Source organism: Cinclus cinclus, chromosome 10 (assembly GCF_963662255.1).
Source record: "Cinclus cinclus chromosome 10, bCinCin1.1, whole genome shotgun sequence".
Classification (NCBI taxonomy): domain Eukaryota; kingdom Metazoa; phylum Chordata; class Aves; order Passeriformes; family Cinclidae; genus Cinclus; species Cinclus cinclus.
Genome location: NC_085055.1, coordinates 12,624,142 through 12,647,854, shown reverse-complemented (window position 1 = coordinate 12,647,854; position 23,713 = coordinate 12,624,142). Strand labels below are relative to the sequence as shown.

At 43.7% G+C, this 23,713-nt stretch overlaps 1 protein-coding gene across 13 annotated transcripts in view; it reads right to left on the bottom strand.

Moving 5' to 3' along the window:
- Nucleotides 1-5,449, bottom strand: part of DLG1 (discs large MAGUK scaffold protein 1) — a 146,437-nt gene extending 140,988 nt beyond the window's left edge. For all 13 annotated transcript variants that reach the window (XM_062499552.1, XM_062499553.1, XM_062499554.1 and 10 more), the window contains exons 1-2: nucleotides 5,431-5,449; nucleotides 5,018-5,149 (exon numbers count right to left, since the gene is read on the bottom strand). In XM_062499552.1, coding sequence (XP_062355536.1) covers nucleotides 5,018-5,149; nucleotides 5,431-5,449 — 151 coding nt within the window. The remainder of the gene's footprint in view (nucleotides 1-5,017; nucleotides 5,150-5,430) is intronic.
- Nucleotides 5,450-23,713: the final 18,264 nt, after the last annotated feature.

Below are 23,713 nucleotides of genomic sequence, written 5' to 3'. Positions count from 1 at the left end.
ATTATACTGCATGGATGTTTCAGCCTCAAATATGAGTAAAAGATGTTGTATCACAGAAGCTGCAATCTGGGGAAAACATCACAAAAATATAGCAAGGATAAGATTTGGATGTTTCAGTACTATCCAGTGTTACAGAAGATCCAATTCTCCCTAAACCTTCCGCTAAGAAAAATATACTAATAATAAACCCCAGCAATATTCACTGACTAAAAAGATCTCCAACTTACTGTCAAGATTTTCTGGATTCTTAATGTAAGTCTTATTCAGCAGAGTCTGAAAGGCACTAAGGCTTCAGTACCCTTTGAAAATGGGAAGGCCTGAGCCAATTTGCAGAGTTAACTGTGCCATCATGGAACACGCCCTATTAACTATACTGCTGAAACAAAAGTTCTAACTGAGATCTTCCCAAGAGAAAGCACTTTGGTTTCAGTTCAGAAGAGGAGCTTGTGTTTAACTGTGTTTTATTTCCAGGTAGCCAGCAAGTATAACAAATACTCCCCAGGTGGCTAAGTGAGGAGGAGCAAGAAGAGCTACCACACACAGCTGAGCTGAGACCACATGCCAGGTAGCAGGAATGTGGTCAGTCCACTCCAAAGTGGACCAGCTTTGAGGACTGATGACCCAATCCAATCTACTTCAGTCTAAAATCTAGGGCTGTTTTCCTAATTTAGTTCAGAAAGCCAGTGTGGACAGAAATGAGAAATCTGCAGACTAAGTTTTATATTCCTAGAATTTTCAGTCTGAATCCCACTGCTGAGAAACCTGAACAAAGAAATTACCTTATGCAATCATCAACTTCTTTCAAAGTTTTTAGAAACAGGACTTACTTTTCTGGGGTGTAAAAATACATTAACAGCATTTGTAATATGATTTGTTCAATTAATAAGGCTAATCCAAATTATGGTTAAAAGCACCTTCATGTTTCCTGGGAGAAGCTGTTCTTTGTTTTAGTACAGATTACTGAAACAACTACATTTTTTTTATTCAAAATTTCCTACACTGGATGTTTAGTGCTAGGAAGAGCCAGTGCATAAGCACAATTTTCAAGGCAGGTCTTCATGCAAAAGGACTCTAAGTGAAACAAATGAGACTGGTTACACAATGAAATTCAACATGTTGAACCTTCCCTAGTCAGATGTGCCATTTTATACTAAAAAGCCGATATATGCATAGCTACAAAATTAGATAAGATAGATGCTTAGATAAATATATATTTAGATAAATAGATGGACAAAAACACCCTACTTCGGGCAACAAGCATGGCACAGCCAACTGCATTTCCAGTGGATGCAGAGACTCTTCTAGAATTCCTTTTTTCTGGCACCAGTGCACATGGAGTTAGTTCTTATCAGGAAAATGAATGCTGCTGAAGCAGCAAACTACCTTATGTCTCTAGCTGTAGCTATAATATTTTTAATTTTACAAGTCTATTTTAATATGGCAAACCTCAACATGACACCCATTAAAAGCAGACCTTAATTAAACAGAAATATTATGCGTATAAACAGAAGTCTGCTTCATATGTTTTTCGCACAAAGTGTTACTTTTGCATGCAAGTATTTTTCTTCCTATATTTTCAAAAAGATAAATATATCTGCACCTTTTCAAGAACCTGTAGCTTCTGAAAAGGTGAAAGAGTGCCTAAGGTGAGAACTCACCTACAGAATTATAACCTCACTGTTTGAAGATAAATACTAAATACCATACCAAAGTGAAATAAGTGTATCCCATGGTTCTGTATATGGATATTTTCCTTTGGTCTCTTAATAAATTGGCTCACCAATGATCAGAATATCAGGAACAAGTCATTTGAACTGAAAACAAGAAATCAAAAGCTAGAAAAGATGCCATATATTTTTGAGCCTGTACAGAAGGAAATTGACTTAAAACGAACATTATTCTCAAATTTATTTTAATTACAGGCCCTTAGTATTCAGTTAATTAAAGTTCTAGACATGATTACACATAGTTGGTTGAAGGAATGGTAAATACCACATTATGGAAGACAGAAAATATAAAAAATTCACAGACTGCTTTAAGGAGGTCACATGTGGTTACAACTTTTGTTACAAAGTTCTTACAGTTACATCACTTAAAATGTAACACTTGCACTGTTTATCTAGTGACACTGGCTGTTCCCACTGACTAGTTACTGATCTAATTCAAACCATTTGAAGTCATAATTCAAGAACAAGGTCAAGCGTGTAGATTGCTGAACTAAAATTTTATTCAGAGAACTAAAAGGAGAAGATAACAAAGGTTCAAATGAAAAATTAATATTACTTATTCTTCAGCATCCAAATGGATGCCACAAAAATACCCTTTCAATTTCTAAAACCTCTTTAGTTTCTAAAACTTTTTCATATCTAAAAACATGAAATGCTGTTAAAATATGTAGTTTTCAGGAACATTTCATTTCCTCCATTATAAACCCAAAGATGTATTTCTGTGCATAATGCTATTTATTGCTTGAAAGAACAGCATTTGATCTCCAAGTCAAAAATTATACTAAAAAACATACATGAAGCTGACAGCAGATCCTGACTACAACCTTCACAGATCTACCTACTATGGGCAAACAAGTCCTAGATATAGTGCAGTAACTTGGCAGGAAAAGCAGAAAATAAATGGATGAAGTTTAGTGGGGATTTTTTTTAGTACTGTTAGTTTTAAGAAAAAGGAAGGAAAAAAAAAAAGCACCCAAACCAGAAACTAAAAGTAGCACACTTTCTGGAAGAAAGTGTAAGAGCCATAACTTGGTACAGTTGAGCCTGAAACTTGCTGTCAGAATATCACTGACTATTTCATTTGGGAACACATCACAACTTCTGTAAAATGCACACTGCAAATTCAGCCATAAAGCAATAACCAATGAAGAATTCCAGGTAAGTCTAACCTCAGCACAACTGAATAGTTCATCCACCCTGCTCACAGATCTTCATTGAAACAGAACAAGCAGGAACCAGCTCAAGGTCTTCCCAGTAACTGCAGCCATCCTCCAGATCACATCATTTCCAGGGAGTCTCCCCACTCTTCACCCCCATCAAGCAGTTAATCACACCATAAAAGAAGGTGTTTCCAGGAAAGGAAAAAAAACAGCCAGGAGCAACCTGCTAGGAACAAGAACTCCCCTGACATATTTCCACAGAAATTAGCAGATAAAAGGAGGAAGACCCAAGTTGACAGCATTAATTGCTTTGTAAGTACCAGCCTTCTGCCAGATGGTTTGGGAACATACATATGCAATCTAATAAACAATCATACAGGGACCAAGGCAATGCAAAGTTAATGCAACATGCCCAAGAAGTATCCGCTGTGCATGCACAGATGAACTGAACTCAGCAAAAACTAGGGTCCTGTGTTTGCAATGTGCAGCTTCTTGCAAGTCCAGAAAACAGGCCACAGAGCCCACCCAGACAACAACACATTCCTCCTTTCTGCTCTTGCAGAACAAAGCCAGCAGACATGAGGCTGCCTTCTCTTTCAAGCTCACTACTACTAGGTGTAGAGTTATAGACAATGAAGATTCATACGTGGGCAGAAGAAACTACATCTTGCAGTTTGAATATCAAAGGTTAACAGATTGGTGTCTTTCAATGAAGGGGAGAAAACAGAGTACCGCATGGAGCTTAAAGAGTTTTAAAATAAAAACCCTCACACAAGCATACACATAGAACAAGAAAAATGGTGCTCAACAATGAAATTTTCTGGGTGAAAATAAAAAGTGCTGCTGCTGTACGTTAAATATTTGACACAAGATTTCAACCTTCTGATCTGCCAATGAGTGATTCTGTTCATTCATGCCCCACAAGGATTATGTTTAGCTCTTCATCATGGAGTTGATTAGCATCAACCGTGTAGTGAAGAGAAATGCAGAATTCCTATACGGAAAAGATTCTTTAAACTGACCTATTTTCACAACTACCCTTTATGAAGTTACATGATAAAAAAAAAACGCAGCACAACCACTGTCTTCTGAAAATGTACACAAGATTAAATAAATGCTCCAGAAGAAAGCATTTAGCAGCAATGCATGTTTCTGTTTTGCCTGTCCCTGTGCTTTTACCACAACACAGGTTGGGAGAAGCTGCAGCACCGTGGAGGAAGATGCGCACCAAGTAGTAAGTCAAGTAACAAATATAGCTACAATGTTTGCCATCAGTCCAATTCAGACACTGGTTGCTATTAAAAGACAAGGATGCAGAACAGATTTTATTCTTGAGGGTAAACTAACATTAGCTGTCATAAAGACAGTGACAATCAATCAAGAAGAAACCACTTCTCACTGTTTCTCTGCAGAAGTTTCCAAATAAAGACAGGATTCTGCAAGTTCTATTTACGCTCAGGGTTTTTTTTTTTTCCAAACAGACCGGCAGGAAATTCAAAATTACATGCAAGTGCTTCTGAGAACTTATGGGAACATATTAAGTCAAGCACTATAAGGACTGTAAACTGAGAATGAATAGTGTTTTCACTACACTTAAATATGCATCAAAGCAGAAGAGATGACTATAGCACTCCCTGAAGCATTAGAGGTTTCTTCTCATTTACTTCAGGTTAAACTTACACTTCAGTTATACACTTTGTGATGTTTTCAGAGACTCTTCAACAGGAACTGTCTGATTCCTTAGACTAAAAACATTACAATTCATTCACTAACCTGTTACATAGAGACAGAAAAAAAACCCCACCCTCCTTAGAAATTTATTAGGTGAACAAAGATGCATACAGAAACAATCTAAAGAAATCTAGGACAACGTGTCACAGAATTTAAAACTATTCCACACTTTAAAGCAGTTTGGAGCAGTTAAAAGCCTCAAATAAAGAAAGTACGTGTAACAAGTGAACTGTTGATCTGTAACAACACGTGTGCTACTATGCAAAACAAAAACACAGGGACAAGAAGCACATGGCTTCTAACTTACGGGTAAAACACCTTTTACTCTTAACGCCACAAGTGACAGCATCAGCAAGAACCGACCGGCTTGCACACAAACCGAAAGAAGCCAACCTTTACCTATCAAAGCCTGGAAAAGGTTACTTTGGAAGATGCTGATGACACGCTCGATGGAGTTCCGCAGCTGCCGATCCTCCGCCTGGCTCAGCTTGGAGCGGTATTCCTCCAGGAGGCGCAGGGCTCGCTGGGTATCTGCAAGCGGAGACCAGACACACGGCTGACCGGAGCGCACCGGGCAGGAGCACCGGGGATGCAACAAGCCCCCAGGGCCGGGACCGCCCCGGCCCGGCAGCTCCTTTGTTCGCTGCCGGGAGAGCGCGGGAGGGACGGTGCCCCCGGCGCGCTCGTAACGCCCGCGGCTCCCTCCAGCCGAACCCCCCCCCCGCCCGTCCCGCCGCGGCAGCGCTGTCAGCCGGCGGTGCCGGCGGTTCCGGCGATTCCGGCGGGCGCGGCCCCGGGCGTGCGGCTCTCACCTTGCTTTCTGACGGGCATCGCGCCCCGCGCCCCCCGCCCGGGGCTGCCCCGGGGCTCCGCCGCGCCGACCGGAGCGCGGCCCGGGGCAGCGCGGGGGGCGGCGCCCCCTGCCGGCCGGGCGCGGGGGGGCGGCGGCGGCCCCGCCTGACCGGCCCCGCCTGACCGACCCCTCCGCCCGACGAGCGAGCGGCTCCGCGCGGGGCTCCCGCCGGCGCCGCCTCGGCGCTACGCGGAGCAAGCCGGGCCGGGCCGGGCCGTGCCGGGCCAAGCCGGGCCGGGCGGGACAGCGCGGTGCAAGCGGCGCGGCGGGCCGGGGCCGGGACGGGCAGGACTGGAGCGCTCCCGCCGCCTCCCGCCCGCACCGCTCGGAAATTCCAAACTTTCCAGCCAAAATGGCGGCCTGGAGGCTGGGGGAGCGCGCCCCCCCCACGTGACCGGGCCCGGCGGGCGCCCAATCAGGGCCCGGCGCGGGGCCGGTACCTTGGCGGCGGGCGGGGGAGGAGGCAGGTGAGCGCTCCCCGCCTTAAAGGGGCCGGCCCGGCCCGCCCCGCCGCGCCCGGCCCGCGCCCAGCGCCGGGCACCGGGACGGGAGTCGGGACCGCAGTGGGAGCCCAGCGGGGACCGGCCCCCGGCGGAACCCGCCCAGAGCGTCCCCGCGGCCGATCGCCGCCGTCCCCGGCGCGCCGCTGGTGGTGCCCGGCGTGGGCAGCGGGAGGGCGGGACAGCTCCAGGTGCGCGCCGGGTACCTGCGGGATCGCTTGTCCGCGTTTAACTGCGGCAGTTTCTGGGCAACGCGCACCAAAGTGAGATGGTGCTGTGGGAGTGCCGGGCACGGACCGGCTCCTGCCGTGAAGGAGCACAGGGAGAGCCGTGCCCGGCTGCGGGCAGTCCCGAGCCGCCTTACGGGGCGGGAGGTCAAGGGACAGGCAGGGACACAAAGACACCTCACATACTTTGCTGGCCTCCACAATAAGGAATACACGGAGCCCTGGCATCCACCTGTTGCGGGGCTTCTTTCCCTTCGGTCATCCTGGTGAATACCAGCATAAGGTCAGCATAAGACATCATGGGAGAAAACATGAAAATACTTCCTTGCTGGGAAGTTTAAGAAATGGGCTGTATAGGCTGACATCGGGAACTGGTCAGAATCATGATAGTTACTTACTCAAAACTGCCGTGGAAATGGTAAGGAGTTACTTTCAAAGGCAGAACAACTTACTTTTTTGCAAGATGGCAAAGAGATGACAGAGCATAGAAACGGATGCCTTGGATAGAAGCATGGTCTAAATGGTCTTTGCAGTATATTTTATATATCCATCAAAAGGAAATGTATAATAAAGGGTGTAATGTAATGTAATGTGTAATAAAGGATATTAAAGGATGTAGAGCTATCTCTTCTGAGAGGGAATTTAACTTCTCTTTCAATCAGATGGCCAGTCAGCCAGAGCCTCTGATCTGATACATTTCCAACCCTGTACAAATACACATATGAGAGGCAGAGACTTGAAAGTTGAAGGCAAATACTGATGTGATTTTTTTTATTATTATTATATATTTTTTTAAAAAAATCTGAGCTCACATTTCCATTTGCACTTTTTAGATTTAAGCACAACTGAAAATATTAAAGAACTTATCCAAAGAACCTAAAAAAGGGTTTCCTGGACAACTCTCACAAATTTGAAGTCTTAAAATCAGAACTAGACTTCTTTTTGACAAAGACCTAATCCTAAGGAAACTTACACCATGACAGATCTAACCCAGATTTAGAAAAGAACTTTTCCCTCCCCAATAGTCCTATGTTTTGATCTTTGGTTTGTACCAGGAGTATCTCTTCCTCCCATAGCTATGTACTCTGAAAGTGTTCACACATCTCATTGAAGCAAGCGGACATACATTTAGTGCTGTCACACATTGCCCATTTTCTTCCTTTCTTGTTGTATTTTCATATCTTAAAATTTTGGCACCAACTGGTGTCAGTTCAGATATTTTGAAATGAAAGCAGGCTAAGAAGGGGCATTGGCAGAAGCCTCCATCATCTGGCCTCATCAGTCTTCAGTGTTTACAACAGCAATAAATGTGCTGTAAAGGGGCAATAGTCCTCTTAATGTCAAAGGAATATATATACAGAAGGAGAGGAAGAACACTCTAAATTTAGCTAACAGAAGGGAGACATCTGCAGCATTTAGGTTGGTTTTGCTGACTGACATCCATGTATTATTACAAAACAAAAAAAAAGGATTTTTTTTTTTTTTTGCAATTAAGGGAACCTCCATAAAGAAACGACTTTTTCATCCACAGTATTTGATGTTTCCAAGTATTTTTTATTTTAAATAAGAGGTAATCCAATTACATACGGTCACTGTGCTGGGGATAGAGAAATAATCCCATATTTAACACCCTGAGACAGCATTTCTCACTTGTTACTAATGCTCTAGGGAAGAAAAAAAAAAAAAACATCAAAGAAGGGGTCAGGATGATGGATCAGCAAGTCAGGAAGCAATTAGGTGAGCCTTATTGTACCTCAGAGAACGATGTTGGTTCCCGGCACTTCTGTTTCTGTTCTTGGAGTGTGTTTGCTGATTGAAAGCAGTTGAACCAGAAAGCACAGTATTAAACTTCAGTATAAAAAGTGGGCTTGAAATTCCAGCACATATAGAAAATATCCCATGAATGGCAAATTACATTTTTACTAGCATCATTGCAGCTAGAGCCAGTGTTGCAAAACTATCCTGTATTACACATCATCTTTTTCAGGCTCCAGCTTTCAGGAAATTGTGTAGTTCCCTTGGAGGAGGGGAAAACTGAATGTGAATCAGAGCATCATTTGTGCCACAACTTAAGCAATATCATTTATAGCAAACCACTACAGGCAGCACACAGAAAGGCTTGTATTTAAATTGTGACTGGTGTGGTCAGTATAGAAGTCAGCATTATGCTGTGCTTAACATGCCCTGGCTGGTCCAAAATGACCCTTGGCATAGGAACTCCAGGACAATTATACAAAGCAGCATCCCATCTCCACTATAGTCCTCAGATGTATCTGAGGATGTGACCAATGGCCTTTCCTTACTGCCCTCAGATTTCCCCTTTAAAATCCCTTCTTTTGCAGCTGCTGCCAGGAACGTGTCTGGGATGTTCTGCCTGGGACAGTCTCTGGCAGGGACAGGCAGCTTGTTACAGCACACACACTGCTCAGTGGGATGTGTGGTACAGGACCAGGCAGCTTTTGGCAGCAGGGAGGCCAGCGCAGCACAACCTTTTTACCTTCTGTAACAGCCATCTGATCCTAGCCCATGCCATTTTACAAGGGGAAAAAGCAACCCTGTGTCAGAGCCTAATAACCCCAGTTTCATAAACTATAGTGAAACAGAGATGATTTTTCCCACTTTGAGAAACTATGCCAGAACTTGTTGGCAACTGCCTGCTCTGGCAAGTGATCACAGTAGTGAACCCTGCCACAGATTTATACCTGATCCTACACCAGCTCCTACTCCTCAAAGCAGCCCAGCTGCCACTTTAAAAATGGCTCTTTCTGCTTTAGAAACATAACACCTGGTCAGCTGGCACCACACAACAGGGAAAAAGAATGCTGCCAGGCTCCTTATGCTTTGAGGCAGTCATACTTTGGCCATAGGCAGGGCAGCAGGACATGGAGGGATTTGACCTCATGCCAGCTACCTGGTGAGCCCCTTAAATCCCACTGGAGCCAGCTGGCAATGTAGACTTCTCAAACTGGAAGTGAATGTGTTGCAGCTGGTGTCCCACACAGTAACTAGAGAGATATAATGAACTCGGTACAGGAGACTTCAAAAAACAGACCATAGATCCACACATAATGTCAATCAACACCAAGAAAAAAGGACTGCAGATATAATCACATGGCAAGAATTTACAGTTATTAGTATGGTGAAAAAAATAGAGTAGTTACAAGCTGAGACAAACTCCATTACAATAGAAGGTGTGATAGATTAAATAAATACAGGTACATCTGTTCATAATTAAAGACGGACACTGGTGTATAAGGTGGAATATTTCTAGAATAATACAATTATGGTATTAATTTTAGTAAAAAGAAATGCTGGCTGTTGAAGAATAATGAGTAAAACTCATTTCCCTTATTCATTCAGAACTGAGAGTTTATGCTCATGAAAGGATCTCTGATAGCTGCAGAAAAGCTTTCACTTCCCTGCAAAGTTGGTGCAACACTTCACAGCTAGCTGGGGAAGCAATGAAACTAATGAAGCCTCATTTCCCCTGCCTAACAAGGAAAGAAGCCTGAGTGAAGTTAGTTTGTTCATTATGCCTCCACTCATCTGGATTCTCTGATGTCTGATAAGTTTGGATCGTGTGCCACAGCCTTACCTTCCAGGAGCTGTCTTTTCAGAAGAGCACCTTTTCATTATCATCTGTAATTTTGTGGGTTATAAGAGATGCAAACAACTTCTTGTAGAAGCATTCCACTTGAATCAAAACATGGAATGGTAACATGTCTTTTTTTCCCTGCAAAAGCTATTGTAAATGGAAAATTTTTATGAGGCCACTAAAGACTAAAGCTACTCTTTCCAACCCAGTCTGGAGTTACTCTGTCACACCACCCAATGAGTCACGTGTCTGTCACAGATACTGCTAACAGTTGAAATACCAGCTCACTTTTGTCTATCATCTTCACTCTTGTGTGTAAAATAAGTTGCTGCCTATTACATGGGGAAGGATCTGATCTTCAGTTGTTAAAATCAAAGTTCTATTTTAAAAAATCACAGTTCAGCACATTTAATTAAGCCTACTCAATGGAATTTTTACAGGATTATCTTACATATCTCTGCTTATTTAACTTTACTCTCTTTTTTCTTTAAATACAGAGAAGACAGTTTCCCCAGTAATACAATCTTCATAATTTTAGTTTGTGAACTGTATATCCAGTTTGTCCTCATAACTGAAACTTGTCTTAGGTTAATTCAATTTCCATCAGAATACAAGGATGTCTTTATCCTTAGCATTAGAGAGTCCAGCTGGGCATGACTAGTAGATGAACGTGTTCCTGTTTACAGGGAGAGGAAGAGAAAACTGGACTTCTTTTTGTCTAAAAGACTATTTTTTACCCTACCATTGTGCAGTTTGTGTGTTTGGAGTTGTTTGAGCTCCTGTTGTATTAGGGATTGTATGCCATGTAGATACAGCAAACTCAGCTTTCTTTTGCTCTTGTAATAAGATTTGTCTATTGGGTTTGGGACAGTTCACAATCCTACAAAAGAATGAGTTTTACTACTCCAGCAAGCTCAGGAACGAGAGCATTACAAGAAATATGAGATTTCTACTTCCTTATTTAGAATGCTTTATTTAAATGTATGTACCTAATGTATAGAAGAGTGCAATTGCAATTTTTATAAACAATTAAAATGCACTGCCTGTCTGCTAATGGTCCAACATCTTCTGGAAGGCTGCAAAATATCAAAAACAAAAGCACACAAAACAATATTAATTATAATTGTTAACAATTACTGCCAATATGACATGCATAAACCTAGACCATCTTCCTCCACACTTTCTATAATCAGGGCTGTGTTATATAATATCAGCTTAACAGCTTCTTAGTTGACTTCCTGATGTAAAGATAAACATCATTATATAACCTGCCTATTTTAACTTTCCCAGTCAAATTAAGCAGAGAGGTTGGTGTGTTGTATGAAGTGAGTTTGTCTGTGTGAAAACCTGATGCAAGAAATAAACCTTCAAAGAGCACATTAGAGCCTCTTGAGCAGTGTTTTCCTGGGAGGAAGGCAGCAGTTGCTGTGGAGCTTGCCTGACCAAATGCTAAGGAGAGTGTTTAGAAAGTAAATTCATGGATTTTTGTATGATCACATTACCCAATTAAAACAAATTCTACTAAAAATAAATTAAACTCTTCATATCCTATGAAAATGTAACAAATGCCCCCAAAAACAGCAAGGCACTCTAGTTCAGACAAAACATAAGAAAGAGCTAATAAACCTCACTGTGGGATTCAAACACAGGTTATGTAAAGTAGCACCTTCCCAAAAAAGGGCAGAAGCCACTGTTACTCTATGGAAATAGGGAAGATAACGTGGAAGAGCTTTTTTTTTTATTTCTGTAGCACAGTCCCCAGCATGCCCTATAACAGAGCTGCAGTCAATGGCTCAGTTTGCTGTGTGCTGATTTTTACCACCCCTAGAATAGAGAAACTGGTGTGCCTGAACCACGAGATCCAGCAGCACAGCAAAATGACATCACAGTATATCACATCAAGACACTTTTGTTTTCTCAACCCAGACAATGTAGTATTTGTAGCAGAAAGCATGGGATTGTGCCCAGCCTTATGCCTCTTGCACAAGGGTGAGAGATACATGCTCTGCTACTACCACATTGTCCATCATGTTCACCTGAAAAGACAAAAAGTCTTTGTGTTTTTGGGATTACAGGCATGTGTACCTAGATTAGGTGAGTGGGAAAAATAGAAAGGGAGTTTGGCAGTGACTTTTATAAGAATCAAAATATACTTGTCAGAAAGTACCTTGTTTCAAAGCTAAGAGTCACTTTCCAAACAAACTGTTTTGTTGCAATGTATTAAGACATACTACTTCACACCAAACACGGAGTATTTCTGAACATTGCAGAAATACACTGAGCATGTGGAGCTCTTAGAGTAAGCCCTCTCTCTCCTGGAATGACAGACAGCTAAACTCATTTAAAATTCCTTCTCCCTGTGCTAACACCTACCATTTGAGCTCACCCAGTAGCTGGGGAAATACATATCTGAAGACAATTAGCAGGATCACAACCAGCAGACTGCTGGCTTGCCCTTCACAAATCATGGTTCCATCTGTAGCATTGTGCTTGTTAGTGGCTACAAGCTGGGCTAGGAGTACACAGACCACAAGCTTCCCATCTCCTGCCCTGCCTTACACCCTGCTCCTTGAGATTGTGGAAGTTTCCTGCAGAGATCACTTGAGAGCAGGAGTTACTGGAGCCAGCATAAGTTGGCCCTCCTGGCTCACTGGTGGTGAGCAGGTAATTGAATTATCAGGCACACCTTCCCTTTAATGGGTTTTTTTTCCTCCTTGTTTGTGTAGAAGCTTTGGGAGGATAAAAGCAAATATGTACCACAGATATGTGAAGGAAAAGAGGGGTGTTAAAATGGAATGCAGCTGGATAATTCATGACAATAGTCTTCTTCAGAATTTTATGAATAATTAAAGGAGAGGCTGCCAGAGACTGAAGCTGAGGGGTGAGTTCTCCAGTGTCCTACTGAACAACTGCAGAACTGGAACAGTGAAGAAACCTGGGAAACTGTCCATCTTGCAGGGATCTACTAATAAAGAAGACCTAGGGTCTGTAGGAATTGTCCACAGTTAATGCATCCTGCCCTTCACTCCAGGAGTGAGCATTCAGTGGTCAGCTGTCCACACAGCTTTTCTGTTGGATTTTGATGTGAGAGCTCACCTACAGTTTTACATAACCATGGCCATCTGTGCTCAACTAAGGTGAATTTGCACTAGAATGTGGCAGAGGAGGAAATCTGGGATTTCCAGAGTGGACGACCTCACAGGGTACCTTCAGGTCAGTAAGGCTATTGAGCAAAAAAGAGCAAAGGTCCCCCAGAGAGCTTCCTGGGACAAGAGCAGTGAGGTTTGGAGCTGCTCCCACCCAGAAGACGAGTCACTGAGCTGGTTTCAGGGTGGGACTTGATGCAGTTACACAGCACTATAGACTGAACGCATTAAAATGCTCCTCTCTAAGAACATGGTGTCCTTTCATTTCCATCTCCTGGAGGCTTGGTGCCTTTCACCTCAGGTGCTCACAGGCTGGATCATGTGTTTAAACAGAAAAGTACATTTCATAGCCAGATTTGGGCTGCATCTACATTGAAATTGCTCTATATTGAAGGAAAACATGGTACAAAGATTTAGATTTTGGGTTTGCTTCATTCCAGCACATTCTTTCTCATAAGGAGTTGCTCTTTGGTCTTTAATCTTGACATTTCTATGATCCTCTGGTAGGTGGTTTGGACGGTGTTGTAGTGTACAGCAGCTTCAAGACAACTTATTGAAAGTCAGGGGTCCCAAGGACTATTCTGATTGCTGGGAACATCTCTAACATAGTAAAACATTAGATAAGCTCCTCCCAGGTGAGTGGGAGGGGACAGGATGAAGCCTCTGATAGGTTTGGGTATGGTTTTTTACTGCTTTGCATTTAATCTTATCAAGGGTGGGACAGAGCTCAGCTACTGACAAAGAGTAGTGTTCTGCTCACGAAAGCTGCACTGAATTTACATTTCTGCTTTAGGATAGAGAAATTCCAGGACTGTGCACTAAGGGTAGGCTTAAGAGAAGAACTCAATCCTTGTCTGGATTCAAAGGTGACTTCTCAGCTTCCTGATCAAAAACAGCTCAGTATTCTCACAGATCTTAGAGATCTCACAGGCATCATGCAGGTGTAGAGCATGCCTCCTGTTTCAGAGACTCACTAAGGATTTATTCAATTATTAATTAAAATCTCATTTGGTTATGATTATTACAGGCTGGAGAAAGTATCCAGTTTCATTGCAAACAGTCCATTTAAACTCTGAAGACATTCCATCGTGGAAAACAAAACTAGCAATCCAATCACTATGCATGGTCTTACATTACAATTCAGAATTGATTATCTCTGTTTCTACTATCTCCAACGATACGATAAAACATGCTGGCTGTGTTAATTACTGCTTGCTAAGGCTGTTTATGTAGGATACAACTTCAGTGTGGTTCCAGTGAATTTCTGATGCATCTTTGCCTCTGTGGATTTTATTTTTGTCTGCTTTGGCTAAATGCAACTAAAAATGAAAATTTTGCGGCTCGTCTCTGCTGAGCAAGCCACATGCTTATATTTAAACCAGAAGCAGCTCATGCCTTCAAGGAATTAACATCTGAGGTGTGCTAATTTTTATATCTGTGGCTAGAATTAGCTGCTAGATATCCATTGTGTTTGTTTTATATATAGGCCTATAGAACTGAAAGCATCAAAGCAATGTTGCATGAGCATAAATCAACCTCAGCTCTCACTTGATTCTTTTTGTGAACTTCTTGGAGTTTCTGCAATTAGTCAGGAAGGGTTCAGTACTGCCCAGACTTCCCAGCAGAGTGGTGTCCATGCTGGGCCACAGCACCCTGTGGCTGCAGCCACACCAGGGAGGGGACAGGAGGGCATTCAGCCCTCAGCCCTTACGGACTCACAGAAATTCAGAAATTTCACTACCCAAGCAGTATGGTAAGCAAATTATGTGGTCTAGCCCCCAGTAAGTTTAAATTTTCCTCACAATACAAACACTTGCTGCTTTTTTAAGTTTTTCAGCAGATTATTTCTGTAAAGTCTTTGGATGGGTGGAAAATACTTTTGAAAACATATCACTCCCCTGCAGATGTTACCATCCCACACGTGGACAAACTCCATTTCATTGCTGGTGGCCGCAGGGGAAAGTAAACTTCAGACCAGGCAGACAGAGTCCAATGTCTCACTAAAACATCTCTGCCAAAGCCAGGGTTATCCACAATCACCACAGTCAGAGTGAAATCATCAGCCTTGGTCCATGACAGTTTCAGCAGTGACATATATTGAAAGCAGGACACTGGTTTTCATTTTACAGACCCCTGAAATCTCTTCAGTATCTGTGCAGGCTTAGGGAGGCTCTAGGCTCATTAAACAATAGGTTTGGTTTCTTAGTGCACTTTTACCATATAAAAACTTTACAAAAGCAGCCCATACTACAGAGATCTACCGACCATTTGAAGATCACCACTCGGCTAGAAGGAAAGATGAGGTGACATTTGGGAAGTGCAAATGAGTCCCTGCTAGTCTGTTGATGGAGCAGCACAATCCAGCAGGGATCCAGACTGCCCAGCTTTATCATTTCTATCTCAAGCTCGCTGCTCCTGGTGGCCTCTTCGTCCTGGAAAACTGTAAGGAGACACCACCATTCCCTAGGAGTTACTGAGAGGCTCAGCTGGAGACCAAGCTCCCCTAAATAGCCAAGATCAGTTAAGCTCTCCCGGGCTGAACAAGAGGCAGCATCAGAAGTGCCCCTGAGCAATGGGAACAGCTGGGCCAGGGCTGCAGGTAGTGTGATGAGCTGTCTTACAGAGAGCTGCCCCCGGGGCTGCCAGGGCAGCAGGAGCCCTTGGGAGCTGCCAGGGGATTCCTGGGACACAGGCATCCACCAGAGCAGAGCCTTCCTTTTGCCCTGAGCAGTAACAGACTCTGCCAGAAACAACCTCTAAACTTTCTCCTCACTCAGGACCACATTACAAGGGCTTAGACCTGTTATACTGATCCCTCCAGCAGCACTTGAGGAACAAACCTTCCTAGGAAGAGCCACTCAGCTCGTTTCTGTTGCTTGTGCAGGAGCATACATTCAGATAGGAAATTTTATCTCTACTTCTTCAACTTCGTATTCCTCCTTTTGTTAGCAAGAACGTTGCTGCCACTATTTCAAGCAGCTGCCTATTCAGTGGTGAGATTTTCATCTGCAGGCAGAACAGCTCCCCAGCAGGGCTGTGTCAGGGTTCAGCACCCCACAACCCTCTGCAATGAAGTAGCTTTCAGTGAAGCCTTCTCTTGAAGCTCTCCTGTCCTCTCATATTCCTGATATATTTCTATAGAACATACCTTGTACATTTTGCATACATACATGTATATATATAAGTGCTGCATGTACTATATATATCAGTATATATACCTTGTAGCTATACTAAAACTCCTATTTTACCAATTTGACTAAACACTATACAGCAAGTTATCCAGGTTTACTATCACATTTTGAAAATATCATGGGCTTGTTGGTTGGGGTTCATTTGTTATTCTACAGAGTGACTTTTTTAAACAGTACCAGTCAGAATGAAGAGTGGGAGTATAAATTAGCAATGCTTTTGTGTGCTTGTTTGCAGCTTTCCATGTCACACATGCTTCTCAACAGTACAGAAACAGTAGGAATATCCCTGCCTGTACTGAGCAACATTTTGGGATAGGTGAATAAAGCAGCATGCTCTCTCACAAAGGGAGAGGTGGTCAGATTGTTTGCTCTCATTATTGACAATTTTACTAAGCTCAATTACAACAAGAAGTTCTCTACAAACTCACTCTGCTGCCTTCAGCTGTACAAATCACTCATACCTACCTCTGACAACTTTTTCTGTCTCTATGAGGCCACAGAATCACCTTTTGGTTGTAGAATGCTTATGAAGAGACATAGATGTTTTGAATGCAAACAGTCAGCTCCCACACGCCACAGCAGAACAATCGATCTACACATTCCTTCCCCTTCAACTGCTTGTGAGATTATTCTGTTAAACACCCAACACTGCCTGCATTTGGGGTACAGCTGCAAAAGTAGCTGGTTCTGGCAGGCTCGTTTCATCATTCCATGCTGCTACAGCAAACCTTGGAGCTGCTGTTTTTAATTCGGGCTATAATGCATCTTCAGTGCTGGCCCATCATAGAGAAAAGAGAAAGAACTGTCTTTTCTCTATTTCATCAGCAAAAGCAACAGGCAAAGTTTATACATCACCTGCGCTGTTCCTGAGGCAGCAAAATTATCTTGTCATGAAACTGATAAAGGAGAGATAGACTTGTCTGAGGCTGGAGTCCCTGCAGCTGAGGAGCTGAAGGAGCATGAATACAGACATCTACCCCAAGCCCTGCTGCCCTGGGTCAGTCCCCAGAATGCCAAGTGACAGAGGTGTGTTCCATCTGTGCCCTTCCTTAGTGTGCAAAGTCTTGTCAACAGCTCCCGAAGTACTCACATCCCACTGAAGGCAGCACTGCAGCTGCCTTGGGACACAGAAACACACCAAGGGTCTGCAGTGATCAGGTATGGCCCTGTCAAAGCAGAAAGAAAGGGTGGAAGCCCAAGTATGTTGGACATCCTGCTCCTAAAGCCCTTCTTTCAAAAGAGTCTCACTTTTTCAGTTTAATCCCTTCCCCAGACAGCTGCAGCCAGAGCTCTGCTCTCATCAGGATTCAATTTCCTTCAAAATAAGAAGTGCCAGTGCATTACCACCCATGAAACCAAAAACAGAATAGAAAAAGATACATATGTAAATCCTTACACGTAAGTGTCTAAAGTTCTTAAGAGATTGCATGGAAAAGAGATGTGGAAATTTCACAGATTTTCAGATGACTCAAGGGGCATCCAAACAGTAAAAGTGACTCACGGACTGTGTAGGCATGTACAGGTATGTGGGTAGGCTTCTGGAAGCCATATGGTTTCCTGCAGGAGCTGAATATCAGAACAAGCAGTGCTGGGGAGAAGAAATGTGATGTTTTATCACATAGCAGGCTACTCAGGCACTGTCTGTCCAAGAACTGCTAATGCAGGGGTGCCTGGTGAGGGCTGGCTCCCACCAGCACTGCAGAATAGCATAGCTCCTTTAAAGAGTGGGATCTATTTACAGGAAACTCTTTGGAACACAATGAAATTTAAGGGGGTGAGAGGTAATTATATTCCAAAATAATTTGATTTTGTTGAAACTGTTCTTTGAAGACCTCTCTATAGGAGGCCACAATCTGGCAGAAAAAGAACATTATATGGGACCCTGGCAATATTTAGGCTTTGTGAAAGCAGCTGGAAGCAATTTCATCTGCAGTCTAATAATGTTTAAGAATGCACAGCCACGCTTGGAGCAAGATACCTACCCCACAGAGCCAAAGGAGCTGAACTTGCTTAGCTGTGTCTGAATGTGCTGTGGAATACTGTATTGAAGTATTCAGGTGAACTCCTCCAGCCCAAGAAGGGACACGCTGCGGTTGTCAATTCCTGGCACTAAACAGTACAGACCCACTGTGTGCTGAGGATGAGGGAAGGATGAAAAACACCAGCAGGGAAGTCAACACCCACCTCCCACCTCTCCCAGGAGCCACAAGAATTTGCAAAGTTGTTTTCCTTCAGGGGAAAGGAACAAGGAGGTAAAAGAGACTTTTCGGATTTTGTGACTTTACACAAGGAATAGGAGCCAGGGCAGATCCTTGTCAGCCAAAGGTGTGAATGTGTGCATATAAGAATGTGTAAGAATGTGTCTGAGTGTGTGTGGTTGTGTAAAAGTGTGTCTGAGTGTGTGTGAATGTCATATTGACAGCTGCAGCCTGTCATTCATTTCCAGAAAGGCAAAAGAAAAATTAAGAAAAAGAGTGGATATTTTTCCCAATATTCTTCCTTCAGCAAATCCTTCCCCCACTTTGGAGCCCAGAAAGAAACTGAAAAGAAGGGATTAAGTAGCAGCTACTGTTATGACACTCAAAAAGAGACTATTTCTAGTTAACAGTCAATATCTATGCAACACAGAATTTGGTGGACACGGTGCATTTGCTCATACAGCTTCAGTCTCACCTCTGACATGAGCAGGAGAGAGGTGAGAAAACCAGGATGAATTCATGTTTATTTTGTCAGTCAAAGGTACCTGGGGACAAGGGGCTTGCATCCTGCTTTGATCTAATGGTATTGAGTGCCAGAAGACAGGACATCCTTACTTATTACGCTCACAGCAAGCCTGATGTGCTGCAGAGCTGGGGTCACATCTTCTCTGTACAGCACAGGTCTTCAGAGTGCCTCTCCAAAGAAAATTCCCACAAAAAATGGGGCCTGTTCTGCCTGAAAGTATGAAAAGCCTGGGGAAAGCCTGTGTAATGGGATGCAAATCGCTTTTTGAGGTCTGTACTTAAGATATAATCATTCTGTGGCATTTGACCCAGGGCATGTCCATCTCTTCTCACCAAAGTGCAGGAAACACAGACAGCGTAAAGTTATACCCTGTTTTTGGGGTGAAAATTTCTGGATAAACTCTTGCAGAGAAGGTGAATGCTGCTTTTACATTACAGCAGATTCAGTGAAGTAAAAGAGACAGAGACAACCATCTTGATCTAATAATACATGAGAAAAACTGGAATGACAGAAATAAAACACCAGTCTCTAAGTTGTCAGAATATCTATACTGATATGGGAACAGGCAGGAAGAGGGAGAATAGGCTACAAAAACTGTGATCAACCATGAAAATCTACTTCCAAAAGCTATTTGAAAAGTATAGACACTGAAAAGTGAGCCCCGTGTACAGAAGCTGGTTAGGATGGCTATCCACTGTATCCTGTTGGCCTCTTCAGGAGCAGCATTCTCTACTTTGAAATATATGGCTGATACTGCATTAGTAGGAGTCTTTCAGAGCAGTGCTGTTCCATCTTTTAGTTAGTGGATGTAGAGAGCATGGATTAGAGGGTCTCTCTTCCAGCTGCCTGGACAACCATGACACCTCAAGACCTTGAAATTTCAGGACAGTTAAGATAAAAAAGGAGATATTTTCTCACATTCAAGAAATCTGCTAGATCTGCTTGGATATGACCTGTCTCCCAGCAGTGGGCAGGGAGGGATGAGGGAAACTGGCAGAAGCACTCCTAATGTGGGAAAGAGATACTGTGCCATGTATCCCTTGCCCTATCCCAAAAGGAACTGCCTGGCTGCCCTTCTCAAGCACATCACAGATGTCCTGTCATCCACTATCTGTGCCAGTTTGTATCCAGGACATTTCAGGCACACCAGCAAAAACAAAGCAGGCAATTGCCAGTAATGTGTGGAGCACAAACTCAGGTGCTACATCCAATTCACTTGTAGTGACTGCACTTGATGTTTCATTCTTGATTTGGCAAGATCAAGCCTTGTAGAAGCAAGTCAAGCACTACTAAATAGACAAGCCATGAAAGTCTTATGTAGCTTTCAGATGTTTATCTGTTCCCAGAGTAGGCAATTAATTAATTTTCATTTAACATAGTAAAGATATCTGTGTAAGAGCTTGACATAACTGATCATGAAATAAATGTAATCTAATTCTATCTCACTGATACTGCAATTATCTGCAGAAGCAGCTAGCTGGTCAGCTGGATCCCTGCCTTCACTGGAAAGGCAGAGCACTAAGCTCTGCTCCAGGGATGGCATGTTCCCTAAGCAACAACCTGGCATGCTATGTCATCCCAGGGGTCAGAGACCTCCTCAGTTTAATGTGGATCTACTGGAGGGGTTTCACTACAGCAGCACAGCTCAGGAAGGGCAGAAGTGGAGGATCAGAAGGGATGTCAGACATTTTTAAAAGAAAATTCATCTCAAGTTTTGTAGGTCCCTGTATGGAAGCTCAGAGGCAGGTGCTCTAGGTGCTTCCAAATGCTCTTTCCATCTTGAGGAAAAATGAGAGAAATGTCAGGTTGGGGTAGAAAGGCAGTGGGCATGCTGTGATCCTCCGAGTGGGGTCTGTGGGGAGTTCAGGATGGCCTGGCAATCCAGTGGGCACTCACCTCCCAGTTGGTGAGGCTGGCACAGGGGTCGTGCATGCACAGGGGACAGAGCCCTGCAGACACCCCAAGCCCTGTTGCTGCACAGAAAAGAGATCTGTGCAAGATATTGGTACTATGGCTTTGGGTGCTGTGAAAAATATCAGAGGAGCCTGTGATGTGGGCAAAAGATTTGCCTTGCAACCTCTGTGGCAAGTTAATTGCTGTTGATTACAAACCCAGTGCAGTCTTGTTAATTTGCAACGCAGGACAACAGCCATTTAAGAGAGCAGCGCTGCATCCAGCTCCTCAAGCACAACATTCTCACATTGTTGCTCACATTGTTGAATAGCATGGTGTGGGGCTGTTTAAGAAACAAATAGGTAGTGCAGCTGGTAGGGGCCAGGAGGGTTGGAGAGACAGATAACAGATATTTGATTAGTACCAGGAGGTGTTAAGTTCCATGGATCTGCAGTGGCAGCCTGCTCTCACAAAGGCCAGGTCCTTCCTGCTGGGGCAGTGCAGGCAGAAGAGATGCTGTTCTGTACACTGCTCTTGGCACCTGCTGAGGAGCCTCTGGTGCAGCTGAACCTCTGGGTTGTCTCTCATCTGTACTGCAAGAGCAATCCCGTCCTTGTATGTTGGCAGGGGAAGGAGCAGGAAAGAGCTGACCTGAGTGGCAAAGTGACTTGAGCAAGGTCACCCAGCAGGTCAGCAGAAGAGCCACATGCAAGGCTCCGTTGAATGCATGACCAAATTCTGGACACAGTGCCCCAAGTTTTCTCCAGGGCAGGGACAATTCATTAGTGGCTGGACACAAGTTTTCAGCATTTCTGCAAAACAGCCTTTCAGGGGACACCCGTCAAAATTCTGGCAGAGCAAGAGAAAGAGCTGCAATTCCTCACTTCAAGTCTTCAGTAGGTCTGCCAGAAGGACAAAGAAGGGGAATGGAATAAATCCAGGCTGCACCAAAGCATGGCAGGAGACATACGTTGTCTGTGGTTTTGATACCCTGGACACAGGCAAGCTCAACAAGTTCTCTTCCACCTCATCTTGTGAACAAAGACATTTCCTATTGCTGAGAGAAGAACCATTACATCTGTACAGGATGTTCTTTAATCTAATACCACAGTAAATGATTATTTTATAACACTCATATACTCAAATGTGGAGTTTGTAGCAAATGGGTTTTACATTATTTTCTTTGATTCAAATGTCATAATATCACATATGCAGCTCTGCAGCATGTCTGCCTTCTCCCTAAGCTTACGTTGTCCCTTTCCAGAGGAATGGGAGCAAGAGCAGCTCTACTGAGCTGCAGGTTTCTTTGTGGCTGTCCCTGATGGATGATGGTGACATAAGCTGGCTGTCTTGGGGATTTCACGTAAGCTGAAGCTTGGAAGGCTGAGCTACACAGAAGAAGCGTCAAAGCACCCAGGAGCCCAAAATAGGAAGGAGAAGGAGGCGCGTGGACTGAAGTGGCTCAGAAGCACTAGATCTGGACAGCAGATTAAATATAAATTGCTGTGAATGTAAGGTTGGACTAAACCAGCTCCAGCAAGACAGGAATGAGGTGTCCTGCAGAATAGTGCAGGCACAGAGAGCAGAGTGCTCATAAGCAAAAATACCTCCCCTCTTTATCCTGCAACCAAAGCAAGAAATCCAAATCAAAGTCTTGTTCAGTTAAAAGCTATTAGTACAGAAAATATTTTGGAGCAATTGGAAAAGATATGTTTTGAAGCAGTGAAACACAAGGAACAGTGACCAGAAAGGAAAGAAGCCAAGTGAGTAGGAAGGATCCTGATGTAGTCTGAAAGCCCTGGTTGCTACCTTCTACACAGTTAGAGGGGTCTGGAGTGACACCCACATACTAACAAGGCTTGCACACCTCCTGTGGGAATTAAAGAACAGTTTTAGCCTCAGTTACAGTCATTGCTAACATTACTGCAGCTGGGACTGAAGATCAGCAGCTGCAGAACCCCCTCAGGGATGGACTATCAACCTGTGCAGGCTGACATTCAGAAAAAAAACCCAGAAATATAAAAAGCCAGAACACCCAGATATGAGAATTCAAGGTTTGACTTGCTAATATATTCTCACGCAGTGTGAGGCTGGGAAGACAGCATGCAGGTGTGTTTTATGGATGTGTACAGAAAGGGCAGGGATCAAATCACTGAAGTGCTGTTGTCACGTTCAGGGATGATTGGCAGAGTTCAGGAAGAGGAAGCGTTCATCATCCCTGACAAGCTGTATGAGAACAGCAGTGAGAAATGCTGTCATTCCAATGCTAAATCCAAAACAACACATTCACCTTTAATCTAGTGCATTTTAAAAAGCATTAGTCAGATTGGCACATGACGCTGGTTACCCCAGAAGGAACCGTAAGTAAAGCTTAGAGGCTTCTAAGCAGTTTATAGGCTGTATGTTCTGCTTGAGTGCCTCCTCTAAGTAAAAACCCACAAAATCCTTCATCTCCAACACCTTCAGGAGCAGAAGTAACAAGAAGCCAGACAAGGAGCTGACGCAAGTCACAAGGTCAGCACCCAGCACAGAGGCACTGCCTGGCAGCAGAGCAGATGTCCCTGCTGGGCTGTCCCACCACCAGCACTTTAACACCTTGCTTGCTGACTCTGCATCAGCATGTGACACCTCCCAGCCCTCCAGGACTGTACATCTATCCCTGTTCTACATACCGCAGTCACTCTGGACTCTGTGGTTCACTGCCCCTGAGATCAAGGGAATTCACATCTGTGTGAGATCCTGTGTAAGTAGGTAGAAGTGCACGGTCACAAAAGCATGGTGGAGAAAATAATCCTAGTAGGAGCTGGGGGAGACTCCCAGCATGGAACCAGCTTCTGCCTGGCGCCTCTGTTGGGGATGACTGGACACAATTCTCTTTGCAGATCAATGTTATTCATATGTAAATCAAAAGCTGGTTCAAAGGCTTCTGCTGAATTCTTGATTCCCCCTGACTCTGGCTTTCACTT